The 15,146-nt window shown below is 50.1% G+C and overlaps 1 protein-coding gene across 2 annotated transcripts in view; it reads right to left on the bottom strand.

The window, feature by feature from the left end:
* EPHX2 (epoxide hydrolase 2) overlaps window positions 1–15,146 on the bottom strand; it is an 82,948-nt gene that overhangs the window by 15,080 nt on the left and 52,722 nt on the right. For both annotated transcript variants that reach the window (XR_016439749.1, XM_090031115.1), the window contains exons 11-13: window positions 12,784–12,869; window positions 10,043–10,154; window positions 2,229–2,303 (exon numbers count right to left, since the gene is read on the bottom strand). Coding sequence is in view for 1 of the 2 variants with exons in the window: in XM_090031115.1 (XP_089887241.1) it covers window positions 2,229–2,303; window positions 10,043–10,154; window positions 12,784–12,869 (273 nt within the window). In the remaining variant the exon portion in view is untranslated. The remainder of the gene's footprint in view (window positions 1–2,228; window positions 2,304–10,042; window positions 10,155–12,783; window positions 12,870–15,146) is intronic.

Genomic DNA, 15,146 nt, shown 5'->3' with positions numbered 1-15,146 from the left:
CTCGATGATCTGCTCAGGTCCCTTCTGACCCTACAAACTATGAAACATCAGCTGCACCTGAACGAGAACCTAACCAGCTTGGAAATGCAGCGTTTACCAGCAAAGGCCTTCGGGTAATGGAGCTAGATGGGGCTGGAAACTAATCCAGCCATGAGGCAGCTCGTTGGCATGCATGCGAAGTGAGGCAAATTGCACAATGGGGCAAACAGAGCCTCGCGCAATGAAGACAGGTTTCACAGCTTGTACCAGAGCGTGAAAGAGCTGCTGAAAGAGAATTGGTCCAAAGGACAAGGAGCCTGTGAGGTCACACATGCAGCTCCTGGGAAAGAGGAGAGATGGTGCCGAAGGGGTCCAGGGCAATCAGGACCCTCTGGGGGTTCAGGCCCATCAGGCAGGAGGTTATTTCCTTCTCCTCCCCCACTTGTTACTGTCCCACTTGTGTCCATAACGGGCATGATGAGAGCTCCAAGCAAGGCTGCCCACAGAAATGTAGGGGCTGGGGACCCATCCTTGAATTTCAGGGGAACATGGGCTGGAGGGTGCCAGCTGGGACATCAAGTCCAGCCCCCTGCATTCAGAAGGCAAGGGGATCATCCCCCAGAGCTAACAGCAAGGTGCCTCCATGGCCCGCAGACCTCGTGTACCTCACCCAGCCCCTCCTAGCCCAACGAATGGCCAAAGCATGCTGGGGAAGCAGAGCTCCCTAACCCACCGAACCCAGACAAGAGCAGGGCAGGAGGTGCAGGTCCAAGCACACAGGGCTCAATGCTCTTTCAAAGTCAACTGCTTTGGCACACTGCACATAGCTGAGTGCCTCAGCCCCAGACAGCCAGGGCTCCCCATGCCAGGCTGAGACACTACAACAAGATCAATTGCTCTGATCAAGCCAGATAACAAGGGCAGGAACTTCAGGGTAGGAACTGCCATTACCCCGGGTGCATCAGGCAGGCAGTGAGCTGGCTCTGGTTAACGTGCCCATAGCTCTCCACTCTCCGTTCAGGAGAGAGGCTCCTCTTACAAGCCTGCGGGATGTTGGATGGTGCATGTAGAGGAGAGACCACCCAAGCCAAGCTGTGCATGTAGGAGCTGATCTGCCTCCCTCCATCCTCCCTTGGAGCCACCTGGGAGGGACCTTACTTTCTGCTGGGACAAAGGAGGAAAGAGAGGTACCCCTGCTTTCCTCCTGGCACCTCATCCTGATCTGAGAGCTGGCACCAATTCCCAGCCCTCCTCAGGATTGATGCCAGGAGCTGGCTGAGACCCCCACAGGGCAGCTGTGATGGGCTGTATGTGCCTTGATTTAGGTAAACAGCTTTACCGCCCGTCTCCATCAATAACACAGAGCACAACAGTCAAGGACCTTGCAATTCAAGGCCAGGCAGGGAGGGAGCTGGGATTTAAACATATTCCCCCTCCCAGTGCAACAACCTTGGAATTGTAACTGCGGAGCTGCTGCCTTTTAGACTCAGGAGAGATCTATTGAAGGTTTTTGCCCTGAAGTGCCTAGTGACTATTTAGAGCTGCCGTTCAACGCTAATGAAGTTATTTGTATTGATGATGTTCTTGCAGAAGAGCTACTGAAAGACCTCAGGAAGCCCTTGGAGAAAGTTTTGGGGGGGGGGATGTATGTCCCAGGCATTGTCTGTCCCATTATCCACGAGGCCAGGCCGCTGACAGCGAGAACATCAGGGCAGGACATGGATGCAAGCCAACACACTGTTGTCTGTCTACATCCAAAGTGAGCCTAAAATATCACCCCCAAGAGTGGGGTGAATGCAGATGCTCTTCACTTCACTAGTGTGTTGACTCTGAAGCCTACTGTTGGCAATGTATGTTCCAGCATTAAATGGGCATCCTCTGGATCCAGATGCCTCAGCAGAGCTTCCGGCTCCTGACTGGGTGGTGAGGGCAGCAGGGAGAAGGGGAAGGTGGGAAAGAGGGTGAAGGAGACGGGGGAAGTCGCCAGCACCAGCACTTAAGCGACTCTCATACTTAGGATGTCCAGCCAAGGGACACAAGAGGGAGCAGCATTACCACATCTCTTCTTCCTCCATGCCTGTCTGTTCATCCTTTGGGTTGCGAGTGGGAAGCTTTGGCTACAAAGAAGGCTGTCTACTGATGCAACCCTAGGGACTAGTCTCAGGAAAGCCAGGATTGGATCCCCTGCCTTTGCTGCCCGTGAAGTTGCTCCCAGGCCCCTCCCTACACAGCCACATGTCCAGACCTACCTCCTTCTTGATGGACCGGATCATGATCTTGAATGTCCTAGCCAGGTCCTCCTCCAGCTCGGCCTCGGCCACCCCCTGAGAGGGAAATAAAAGACCAGCTGCTTTAAAGTCAACCAGCGCAAACAAGATTGCTGATGGGCCTCTGTGGGAACAGGTCTTCTCGGTGCTAGGCATCAGTGGGGTAACATGGAGGAATCTTAGTCTAAGAAGGCGACAGATCAGGGCTTTGGGGAATGGATTATGGACCTGCTGAATCTCTGGGTTACCTGGTGAGACCTGGTCCATAGTGCCAAGGACAGCTGGCTGTGCAGTGATTGGTTAAAAAAGGCACATGAAACAGTTTAGGGGGGATGGAGACAGTGTGGAAGACAGGATCCTGTTCCTCCAACCCAATCAGGGATCAGACACATGACATGCTTACTCTGGAGTAAACTGACTACTGCCTAATAAGAGTGAGGCAGACACACATGCAAACACTCTTTATTATGGAGCAAATCACTCAAATCCAGGATCAAACTACCCAAGTAACACACACTGGGTGTGTTTACACGTGCATTTAAGAGCGCCTAAATTTAATGCGCATTAGCTTAATGCACATTAACCAGGTTTAGGCAGGCGCCTACATGCGCAGGCGTTAAAGCACATTAACATTGCGTGTAGACTGACTTGAGACTCAAGATGGCCCCAAGTCAATCCACACGCACATTGTTAACGCACTTTAACATGTCTACATGTGCATTAACATGCTTTAACTATCTGCGCCTAAATTTGATACCTGTCTTTGCGGGTATCAAATTTAAGTGCGAATAGCTTAAATTTTGCCATTTTTAATGTGCATTAGGGTACACATATGTAGACACATTCCCTTAATCTGCATTAATTTAGGCTAATGCACATTAAAGCATCCTGTGTAGACGTGCTCAGTAGCTTCCATACTACGTGTCCGTGTTTTATCCTGGGACAGCTGTTTGCTCAATGCAAAATGGCTAACTCACCCCTTAGTGGCTAGGTGCTGTACTAGCACCTATAGTGAGCATCTAACTTGGGAGATACTGCTCATGTGTCTGCTCCTTACTCCAGAATCAATTTACTATGGATTAAAATCCAGGGTAAATTCCTTTGTAATAACAGGTTTGTGGGCCCTTAAGAGGAGCCATATCCCAGGCTGAGAGGGTGGTTCAATTCTGCTAGCATCCTCCTCCGTGTTTCTGCAGCTCCCTGACCCACAATTTCCACTGTACAGCATGGCGATACATCCCTGATATAGAGTTAACCCAAGGTGGAGAGAGAAGTCAAGCCACACCAGACAATCCAGGAGTCCTGGCTCCTAGTCATCTGCTGTAACCCTGAAAGGAGAACGAGAGTGGCAGCTAAGGAGCCAGGCAGGGAAGCAGTCTGGTAGCACATGTACCCACCCTCGAGGACTGAGACTCAGTCATATCCCAGAGAGGCACTGAGCAGAGCAACACAAACACCTCTGGCAGCTGCAATCTTATCACAGACTCATAGGGCTGGAAGGGGCTGTGAAGGTCTCCTGGTCCAAGCCCTGGCCCCTATCCATCACCTAACGCCATCCACCCACCTTGTCCCAACCTCCTCCAGAAGTCAGTCCCAGACCCAGGGGACTGGCTGTCTGAGCTGGCTCTTGGTTGGGCAGACCCCCAGTGCAATATATCTAATGGCTCTGGCCCTTCGGTTCCACTTTTGATGTCTCGAGCCGTCAGCAAAAACAAAGCGCCAATTCCAGGAGCAATTTGTTTGGGAAGAAGCCGAATGCTCGCAGGAGAAAAGAGAAGGAAAAGATTAATTAGTTCAGCACTGGGCAATTATCTTGCTGCATTGCACCGCACCACCGGCAGTGACAACGTATCAGGCCAGCAAACACCAGCGTCAAGCCACAAGGTCTCTCCCACAGCAAGCCCAGTGGGGATACTGGGTTGTGCAGTGGTCACACGTGCACCGAAGACAGGGGAAAGAAGGATTTACAGGGATAGGGCGGGGGGTCTCTCTCTCTCCTCCTGTCCATGCTGGGCAGAGCCAAGGAGCCCTGACATTTGGCGAGGTGAATACAAGGCTGGATCCCACAACTCAAAAAGGATGTGGAAGAGCTAGAGAAGGTCCAGAGAAGGGCAAAAAAAATGATTATCCCTACGGTGGTTTCTATATGAGGCTAAAGAGGCCAGGCCTGTTCAGTGTAGAAAAGATGCTCAAGGGGAGACCGGAGAAGGGTTTACAACATAGTAAATGGTGAAGAAAGTCAAGAGGGGTGTATTATTGACTGTCTCTTACCATGCAAGAACTAGGGAGTCACAAAATGAAACAAGCAGGCAGCCAGTTTAAAACCAACACAAGGAAGTCCTTTCTCCCAGCATGTCATTGAAGCGGGGCTTGCACTCATGAGTGCAAGGGCGTCTGGCATAGAGCCGAGGGCTCAAAGAAAGGGGCTTCAGCCCTGTCACCTCTCCAAGACAGTGCTGCTTTTCAGCAACCCTGTGCAGGGCTGGGGCGCCTGTCACCCTGCCGGAGATTGGCCCCTTCCCCAATGCACCAACACTGAGGGCTCAGACTACAAGCACCTGAATAACCGCACTGAGGAAGGGCCTGCCAGGCAGTTCGTTTGGTTCTGCACAACACAATCGTTCGTCAGCGCGGAGCGTGGATAAATAGCAAGTGACAGGCTCTAACGCTCCAGCTGTTCAGAAGTGAGCAGCATGGGAGCAACCTGCCTACTGCAGCCCGGCGCGGTGCGGGAAGATCAATCGTGCCTGTCACACGTGCTTGGGGCCTTAAGGACGGCTGCAGCATGTGCCAGGCATAGGGGACGTGGGGGGAGCCTGCGTGGCTACCTCAGCGCCTTCTGCAAGGGGTATTGTGAACTGCAAGCTTTGGTGGGGGAAATGCCTCCATGCTCTGGTAGGAAAGGGGGGCATTATCCTCATGTATTTAGCCACACAAACCAAGGCATGAAGAGGTTGAGGACCTTGCCCAAGTGAGGGAGCAGAGAGACCAACCACGTTGCTTTAGGGGAATGTACTTGCCACTTTTGAGCATGCATCAGTGGAGGTATTACCTATGACATCTGTCACAGCTTCACTGATTTACCCCAAAAATGAAACACATCATAATTTGTACCAGTTTGACTTCCACTTACCATGGGATAGAGAGGACAGATTAAACCATTTTGGCAGTATGCGCATCGCTGCCTTTGAAGCAGTAGGATGGTTTCATCTGTTCGCACCTGGATTTAGCAGCAGAGCCCAGGACCAAACCGAAAAGCCCTGGCTCCCTATCCCATCAGCCACTGGCAAACCACGCTCCAAGAAATGCTGGGAAATCGTGATTTTTCCTGCAGTCGCTGGGAGCTGGAAGGAATGAGGAGCAACAGGAGCCGGGAACTAGGACATGGAAGGAGCTTAGATGTTTCTTTAGAGACACCCTAGGGAGACGGGAAGTAAGGATCCAATCCCAGCAGGAGAGGGAGGTCCAGCATGGGGGAACAGGAGAGCCAGGCGCTGTACCCAGGGATGCCGGGAGAGAACCCAGGCCTGCGAAGCAGGTATGAGGAAAGAGAAGAAAGACCAGGAGAATCACAGAAAAATGAGGGTTGAAGGGACCTCGAGAGGTTACATCTAGTCCAACCCCCTGCTCCAAGCAGGACCAGCCCCAACTACATCATCCCAGCCAAGGCTTTGTCTACGCGGGTCTTCAACACCTCTGAGGATGGAGAGTGCACCACCTCTCTGGGTAATCTGCCCCAGTGCTTCACCACCCTCCTAGTGAGAAAGTTTTTCCTAATATCCAACCTCAACTTTCCTTGATGCAGCTTGAGGCCATTGCTCCTTGTCCTGTCGTCTGCTCCCACTGAGACCAGCCCAGCTCCATCCTCTTCGCAACCCCCTGCAGGGAGGTGGAGGCTGCTATTCAATCTCCCTCGGTCTTCTCTTCTGCAGACTAAATCAGCCCAGTTCCCTCAGCCTCTCCTCACCAGCCCTGTCCTCCAGCCCACAACCATTTTCACTGCCCTCCACTGGACTCTCTCCAATGTGTCCACATCCTTTCTGTCGTGGGGGGTCCACAGCTGGACACAGGACTCCAGATGTGGCCTCCCCAGTGCAGAACAGAGGGGAAGAATCTCTGCCCTCCATCTGCTGGCACCACTCCTCCCAATGCAGCCCTAAATGCCGTTAGCTTTCTTCAATGAAAGGAGATGAAACATCAGCCCCAAGGGAATGGGGGCGACCAGCTTCAACCCAAAGAGCCAAGCACCAGATCAAAGACATGAACATCTTGCTGGGGTAGTTTGACCCCAGTACTCTTTCCTGCCATGGCAGGGGGTCGGACTAGATGATCTGCTCAGGTCCCTTCTGACCCTACAAACTATGAAAGACAGAAGTTCACAGAGCGATGCTTTCTGGGCCCAGTCTTCCTGTGTCAGTGATTAGAGAGGCACTTAGTTGTGTTAGGCTGAAGCCAGGCAGAAGGCAGGGTAGAGGTGCACCTTATATCCTGAATCAGTGATGAATAAGCTTTTGTGAGCCACAGCCCCCTCCATCAGATGCTCTGATATAGCATCACTGCAGACAAGATTGGCCTAGAGACTAAAATTGTTCCTTCCCCTTCTACTTCCTGCACATTGTCCCACCAACACGACTCCCAGCACAGTCCAGATTCAAGCCCTCGCAGGCTTCAGGTCTCATCTTAGCATGCCCGTTGCAACACCACCGCATGATTCGATCTGATGGGTGCATCGTAGGCAAATCTTGGGAGGGAAACAGCTGGGGTGCACGAAGCCCAACACACCGCTTTGTGTCAAAAGACCAGACCATTTCCATCTCTCTGCCTGGACACAGTGCTACCATGCACTTCCCATTAGCAGCCAATTATTAATAATTCACTGCCCAGTCCAGTGATGAGGAACAGGTGGCCAGTCTGGAGCCGTGACATGCCAAGGCCTACTCACATCTGCGCGACCCCAGGTGGGTTTATGGCAAGTGTGTGGACACGACTTGACACTGATGCTAAAGACTGCTGATCTGCTAATGCCCACAGGGACCCAAGCATGTCCACAGCACAGGCAGAGCAGTGCCAGAAAAAGCTCCAACAGGCATCACACTTCAGCAGTTTCCACCGCTTCCAAGTCTTTCGCCAACTCCCCATGGGACAAATGCAGACCTGGTCCACTGTATAGATCCCAGCTCACTAGGAAACTAAGCAGAAAGCTCAAAACAACTGATTAAGCACATGCTGCGACTCCACTGTTAGGGTTTTGACTCAAAACTCAGGCAAGGCAGGCAGGAGAGGCCACCAAACCACAGCTGGCCAGCAGGTGATGGAGGGAAAAGTGCTTTCCATACAAAATGCAATCGGTATCCCTGTTTCTTTTAGAAACATGTAAACTGAGGCAACTGTGAACTGACTAAGCCAAGACAACAGGGAAAGTCTGTGCCAGACCAGGAATGTAATGAGTGGTCTCAGAGCCCATGAGAGAGGGTGGGCAGTGCTGGTACCCCCGTTACAATCGGGGAAGGAGGTCATTTATCTATGGGGGATTCGCGGGTCAAATGGCAAAGCAGAGCATGGATGAAGACAGGATTCCAGCCAGGAGGCTGCAGCATCTGGGGGTGCAACGAAATCCTCTGAAGGATGCAATGGGATGCTGAACACTACCAGCACTGTTAGGTGTACAGACACCTGTACATAAATTCACAAGGTAAATCCAGAGATTTCCCATAGGAATCTACCATGCCCAAACCCTCCTGCCCTGCTCGGGGCTGGTCAAGGCCTTTGCAACAGCAAAATTGCACTAGGATTTTTCTGCAGTCAAAAAATGAGTGGAAGCTCAGAGCTGGCATTTTTGCAGAGGTGCCTTGAGTCTAACAAGGTTGAAAAACCACTAGACATGGGTCTTGCATGTGCCAGGCCATTAGTGCCAGGTTACACTGTTCTACTTCTTCATTTATCCCACGATGGAAGATATTATAGTAGAGGCAAGAAGCATGCAACACACGTGGGCAAACAGCTGTCTAGCTGACCTAGCTGTGTTTGGAGCTATGCTCCAAACAGCATTTTTGCTTCTCATGTTTGGCCTCCCATCTCCAGAAAGCAAAGACGTACTCTGGCATGGCTCTGTGTTCTGTCCCCAGGCCGCGAGAGCATCGCTTTGGCTGAAAATCAAGCATCCTTGCACCACCTTCTCCATATGACCCCTGTCCAAAGCAGTTCATTCTGCTCCCACCAGCGGGCCGTGACCAAGTGCAGCTCCAAACACAGTATTTGTACTTCTCATGTACTCCCTCCTAGGGTCTGAAAGAGACCCTCAACCAACTCAGCCTGACTGGTCGCCCCTGCTGTGAGGTGCAATGAATTGTAAAGCCACACACTTGCAAAGAGGTGACAGAGTAAGAGCACAGTCCCCATCCCTGCCTGGTCAGACCTGTTCACAGCCCCACACTGAAGACCAGGGGCTAGAAAATACTTACCAGGGTGTGGTACACCTGCCCTTATTGAAGTCTGGCCTAGCAGCCAGGAAATAAATGCAACACATGTCATGGGGATCACAACATACATGTCATGACTGCCACAACAGGGCACCTACCAGCTGCACTGGACCAGAAGATAGATTAGGGCATAGAAAAACCTTAGCAAGACAATCCTTGCTTAGCCCAGTGTGGATTTGCTCCTCTGTCACAGCCTCTCAAGCTTTCCAGGCTTTGTCTGTGCTCCAAAAGGCCATCAAAACCCTTTCCTAGCCTCTTGGCCTTGTCACCATTACAGCCCATGCCTGTCACCTCCTTTTATGACCGCTGCCTATGTCCAAGACTGTTGTTGCATATACATAACCCCCACTTAAAACCCCATGATGCCCTGTAAGCTGTAATGCCTGCATAGCATTTTCCAGCAAAAGCCCCATTGGCTTCAAAAGTGATAGCAGGAACTAGCTACTTGGGAGGCTCTTCAAAAGCTCACATGCAAGCTCCTGAGTTCAGGATCCTTGAGGAAGCCCCGTGGCTCCTTCCATTATTAGATGATGATTTCTACATCCTTGGGGCCAGTCCTCTTTGATCCAATAGACACATACATGGACTTAGGCAAAAACAAAAAACACTTTGTGCAAGAGGGAATTCCTCCTCCTCACCACTGCGTGACTTACGTCTGAAGGGTCAGATGATGGCACACTGCAGAAGTAGATGGGCTAATATTTTTCCAGGGACTTGAGCAGGCTGGAATGGAGTCACACTTGGGCACCTTAGAGGCCAGAACCCATCCATGTACCATGAACAGACTTTCAAATGCCTAGTGGCCAAAGTGGAGGGGGCGTGCTGCACATGAGCTAGGAGCTTAAACCAGCTGCCTTGCTATGCTGGAAGTGGGTCCTGGGATCTCTTGAGTCTCTCAAGACGTGGGACTGAAGACAAGAGTAGGTGAATCTTGCTTCGAACCACCTCTGTTGGAGGCAGCATACCAGCCAGTATAAGCCCCAGCATCAGTGGTAAACTGGAAAATCAAGGCACGGACATTTCCAATGGAGACACCCATAAACACTGCACCGTGCAAGCAGGTCCTCACCTTTTTGCTCCACCCACGAGACTAGAAGTTAGGTCGTCAGCTAGCATAAAATCTTCATTCCATTCACTTCAACAAACTCCGTCACTTTAATGCAGCTTCCATTCACTGAACCTTTTTAAACTACATTTTCTTAAAATAAGAATTAGGATCGCCCCCCCTCTGCAAACCTCCAACCATCTGGTATGGTCAGGGAAATGAATAGAGCCCAACCAGCACACTTAGCAGAGGTATCACTTGTTTGTACTCACCGGCTTCTGGAAAAATAGCTGGTAATCAAAGGCTGGATGGGCTTTGATGGCCTCCATGATATCCACGTTGGGGTCTGCAGATTTGTAGGGAGTGTTCAGCGAAGCCACGGCTCTGTAACGCAGGAAAAAGGGATTGGGGCAGAGGCATCAGAGACACTCAAACTTCACTCAGCCTGGGAATCTGCATGCTGGAGTTGGAGCAGCAGGTACATGGGGAGGAAAGCAGAGCAGAAGCAAGGAAAGGAGAGGCAGGTGTTTCCAGCTGTCGCACCTGAGCGACATATTTGGAATTTATAACCCTTTTTCCTTAATTGGGTGGGGGGAGGTTTGCCCTTTCAAAAGCCAGCAGAGCTGCCTTCTGTGCTGGGATGGCAGCAAGGAGCTGGACAGTGAGTGGAGACTGCTGCACGCATGGGGCACAGCGAGCACATGGGCTGTGTTCTCAGACAGGAGAAACACCAGAGCCAAGCTGGCCTAAACAGGGCAACATTTAGTTGGCACATGGATATGTCCAGATCATCTCCTGTTGGGGGAGGTGCTGCTTCCCAGGGAGGGGGAAGACTGGAAGAAAGAGCCCCAGACCCCAAACAGTCACCAGCAAAGCAAATCTGCTGCAAAGCACATTGTGCTAGCCCAGGGCTTCAGTTATTTCATCCCTTGAGGAGTATAAGCTATTTGTCTTCATCTGCAAGGGCACATCCTCACCCGGACATCCCAGCACTAACTAGAGGTTAGCTCCTACCTACTTGTACTCAGCTGAGGGTCCCAGACTCCATTATCCATGTGTTAGATTGTCAAGACTGTGCCCCTCTGGGACAGGAAGTGTTTTATTCCCAAACTGGGACAAAGGAAGATTACTTTGTCAGAATAAAGAGAGACTGCACTTGTCTCTTCTCAAGAGCATCACTTCACTGGAGAGCTAAACATGAGTGTGACTAGCATTTGGACCAGGCAATGGAAATGCAAAGAAATACTAACACCTAGGAAGATGGGTGTAGGCCGGGATCTTGCTCTGTTCTTCCACAGCTCAGGTTTACAATTCTCCACTTCCCCTGGGTTTACAAATCACTTCCATACAATCATTAATGACATGCATCTATCTACAACCTGATCAGGTCTATGGCAATGCAAGGGGTTGATCATAAAGACCTCCCCACCTCAGCACAGCAAGGAATTTAGGACAAATTCTTAACAACTCTTGAACTAGGATGGCCTTACAAGTTATCAGTCCAGCTACTGCTCTGAACAATGCTTGCTCTTCTTTATAGTCATGGGTTTCAGTTGCTTTGTGTGAACCCCTAAATCAGCATTTACATTAGTAAAAATATGGATGCTGGCCTTGCAAGCCTATTTCTCTACAAGGTTACCCAAAGTTCCAATCTTTACATAATGGAGGATGTCTACAAGACAGAAGCACCTATGTCAAGGCCTCCAATATGTTCCTTGCACCCTGCCCTCTCACCGAGTTGCCTGGTCCTTGCTTAGGACTCCCACATGCTACAATAACATCAGCAAACCCTCAGCATCTACCACCGCCTTCCACGCCTTCCCCTGCCAGCTTGGCAGGCAGCTCCCACACTTGGCCAAGATCAGCAGGGACAGCCGTAGCCTCAAGAAAAACATCTCTGATGCAGAGCATTAATGGAGGGTCAGAAGTGGAAAGGAGCCCATTAGTGTATCCAGGAGAGATGGTACAGCAGACGCGCAGGATAATGCAAAGAGGCAGCTTATTATAACATTTGTACCATACTTATGCCTAAATAGCAAGCCTGCCTTCACAGCTGGCCAGCTTTCCCCAGCATCAGCATCACCTAGCACAGCTCTGCTTCAAAGAGCTGATGCTTAAAAGGGTGCTCGACCTTCTCAGGGCATGGGCTGGATGAGCGGGGTGCAGCCAGTTCATGGGCTAGACATGGTGCACAAACCAACCCTACATGCCAGATCTGTCCTGTGAACCATTAGATCCAGACCCACACCCTGGCTCAATGTGGCACATGGGGCCGTGTCATCCAGCCTCCCCATGGGTCCAAAAATTTAGCATCAGGGAAGCAGTGGAGGCAATAATTATCTCCTGGAGTCAGGGCAATAAACACCGCTACTTCTCCTGTATCACCAACTTTTTGGACCCTTTTCAGGCCAGAGGACTCTGCTCCATGGGCAGGATGCAGCTCGGGGGCACACTGGTCTGGAGGTCTAGCCAGGAGCAAGCAACTGACTGACATCAAATTCATCAAGTGGCACCAGGCTGAATACTTTTCTTTGTCAAAGAAACTAGTAGGACAGTATTCAGACAACGCTAATGCGTTTCCTTAGCAAAGCAATAGTTATTTAACAGGAAGCCACTCAGAGGGACGGAGAATCCAGCCAGGTCTCGGATGCGTGTCACTTCTGCACAGTCACCAGTCACCAAAATCCCTTTTATCCCTCAAGAGAGTCAGAACAACTGACACATGGGAAACAGGGAGGAAGAACTGGTGAGTAAGATGACAAGAGTCATTTTTCAGGCTGAAAAAATGCATTTCAAGTAATATTTTCAAAATTCAATGTTAGCTGGGCCAATGAGATATAACCTAGCAAAAAAATGATGGTGATAGCAGGGGCATTTCCTTAGCAATGTGTTTCAAAATTATCCTGTTTCAGAAACGATTAGGGGTGGACGGGGCAGGAACGGAGGTGGGTCAGAGAGCTCCAGAACTCCCTCTAAGGCTAATGACTAGGTGAGCGATCACAAGGAGACTTACTTCACTCGCTCTGGGTAGAAGAGAGACATGTTCCACACCACAGAGCCACCCCAGTCGTGGCCGATGAACACGGCCTGGAAAATGCCCTGTAGAAAAAAAGGGGACCTGTGAGTGGGTTGGCAGAGCAGAGCTGCAAGGTCTGTGCAGTCACCAAAAGCATGAAGCAGCCTCAGGAAGGAGGGCTGGAAGCCCTAGACAAGTTGAGCCAAGGCGAGGGACACGGAGGAATGGGGAAGGAGAAGTGGGGGGTATTCTCTCAGTCAAAGGACAGGTGTTAAGCATCTTCTGGGCACCATTTCCCCCTGCTGCCCAAGGCTCTCTACAGACCCAGGGGTCTGGACAGCAAGGTGTGGGGGAAAGGGGTGCCCATCACTCCCCAACCCTGTGGAGATCAGCTGTAGCTGTGTGTAATATCTCTCTATATATTACATATACACACACACAGGTTGGCCCTTCCTTGATAGCGTATGTTTTCATACACACATGTATGTATGTACTTATATGTATACATGAACATCTGTATACACACACACACATTATATATATATGTATATGCATCTGTGCATAGATTACACACATTGCACACACAAATACATACACATGTGGGTGGATATATTAGACACAAATACATATACATAGAATATGAGGGTTGGAAGGGACCTCAGGAGTCATTCAGGGATCAAATTTATGCCCAAGTCAGTGCAAGTCACCATCATTACTGGGCAGTACGGGCGTGCATGTGTAGATGCACACCTGTACTGTGCAGTAATTTTCAGTTTGTGTGCAGTAACCTAAATTACTACACAGTAAATGTGCCCGTGTAGACATACCCAGTGTAAACCAATTTCCTGGTGACTTCTTAATCCTCTGAGCACTAAATTTAGTGCATCAGGCTATTACAAATAATTTCCACTCGCAATGCCCTGGCTTTATTCAGAGACAGGGGCTACAGTAGAGGGAACAAAGCTATCTTCTCACCCATTCACGGGCAGGCTGATGGCAGGGACAACAACTGCAGGTCAATGAGCTGCTTGCTTGAGCTTTGCTGCTTCTGAGAAAGGAAGTCAACAGCTCTGAGGGAGCTGGGAAGTCTCAAGGCAAGGACCCAATGCAGAAGAGATGCATGATGTGTTAGCCAGATTCTGTGGCAAGTAGCTCGGCCGGCCAGGTCCCAGCCCCGCATGGTTTGACTTTGTCTCTGGTTTCTTGCACATGGTACTTATTAGACCTAAGGAAGTGACTGGCAGGCATGACCAGAGAGCCTGTAATGTTAGCCGGCTGATTAGACCAGCTGCCAGAAGGAAAACATGCAGGGGTTTCATGTCTGAAGAATGCTAGGATAGTTTCATTCATTATACACACCGGATAACAAAAGAAACTAAATCAGATTCTAATGACTGTATAAGACAACCAATTGCCAGCCACCACCCAGGGACCCATGGAGCTGTACTCTATTTTACCACTTCTACCAACTAGTTGCCCCATCAGTGTTGAACCTTCCTTCAAACCTTCCTCTCCTCCTGGGAGATGTGTCAACTGGTATATTCTCCAGGTGCAATCTTCAAAGGCCTCGAAACTCCCTTCTCATCACACTTCTGGCAGCTCAACCCAGCCTGGTGCTAGCTTCCAGGAACGAGGAGGAAAGGGGTAACTTGATTGGAAGCAGAGACTTTATTAAAACTACGGAAAGAGGGAAAGATGTCTGCTAGAAGGTGAGGCCTCCAAGGTGTTGCTAAAACATTAGCAAGACAATGCTAGGGCACAGGGTCTATCTCCTGGTCTGTTCATGGCTATCACTGTAAAGCCGTCATAATTAGCATGATTTATAAATAAAGGAGCTAGGAGAAGACCCATCTTGAGTCTCATACAGACATTCAGTTTCTCCTGGGAGAGTCACTGCTTTCCCAGGAGAAACCATGAGTGTTCAGATGTTCAGGGTTTTTCCTCCCAGAATAAAAATGGCCACTCCAGCAGAGAAATAACCCAGGAGCAACCAGAGTTAAAGCACTCCCAGCAGAGTTTCTCCTGGGAAAGTGAATGTCTGTATAGGCTGTGGCTTCTCTTAGAAGAGAAACAGAATGTTTCTGCATCTGGGTCTGATCTATGTACTGCCACCTCCTGTTGCAAGGCAGACTAAAGGGAGAGTGCAAAGCAGCATCAGCACTGCAAGCTCTCCACTCTTTAAAGCCTCAGTATTTGCATATCTGTACATGCAGCTCTAAGTAAAGTTTCTATACCAGGAGAGCAAGCCTGGGAGAATTTTCCCAGATTATCTGATTGTGTGCACGAAGCCTTGGATAGTTACTACTTTAACTTGAGCCTTCTGACTATCTCCTATAGAGCTGTCCTCATCAGGGCCACCC

Source organism: Crocodylus siamensis, chromosome 1 (genome assembly GCF_052110815.1).
Source record: "Crocodylus siamensis isolate JL-2025a chromosome 1, ASM5211081v1, whole genome shotgun sequence".
In the NCBI taxonomy this organism is placed as follows: Eukaryota; Metazoa; Chordata; order Crocodylia; family Crocodylidae; genus Crocodylus; species Crocodylus siamensis.
Note: the sequence above shows the minus strand (reverse complement) of the source record. Positions and strands in the feature narration are given on the sequence as shown.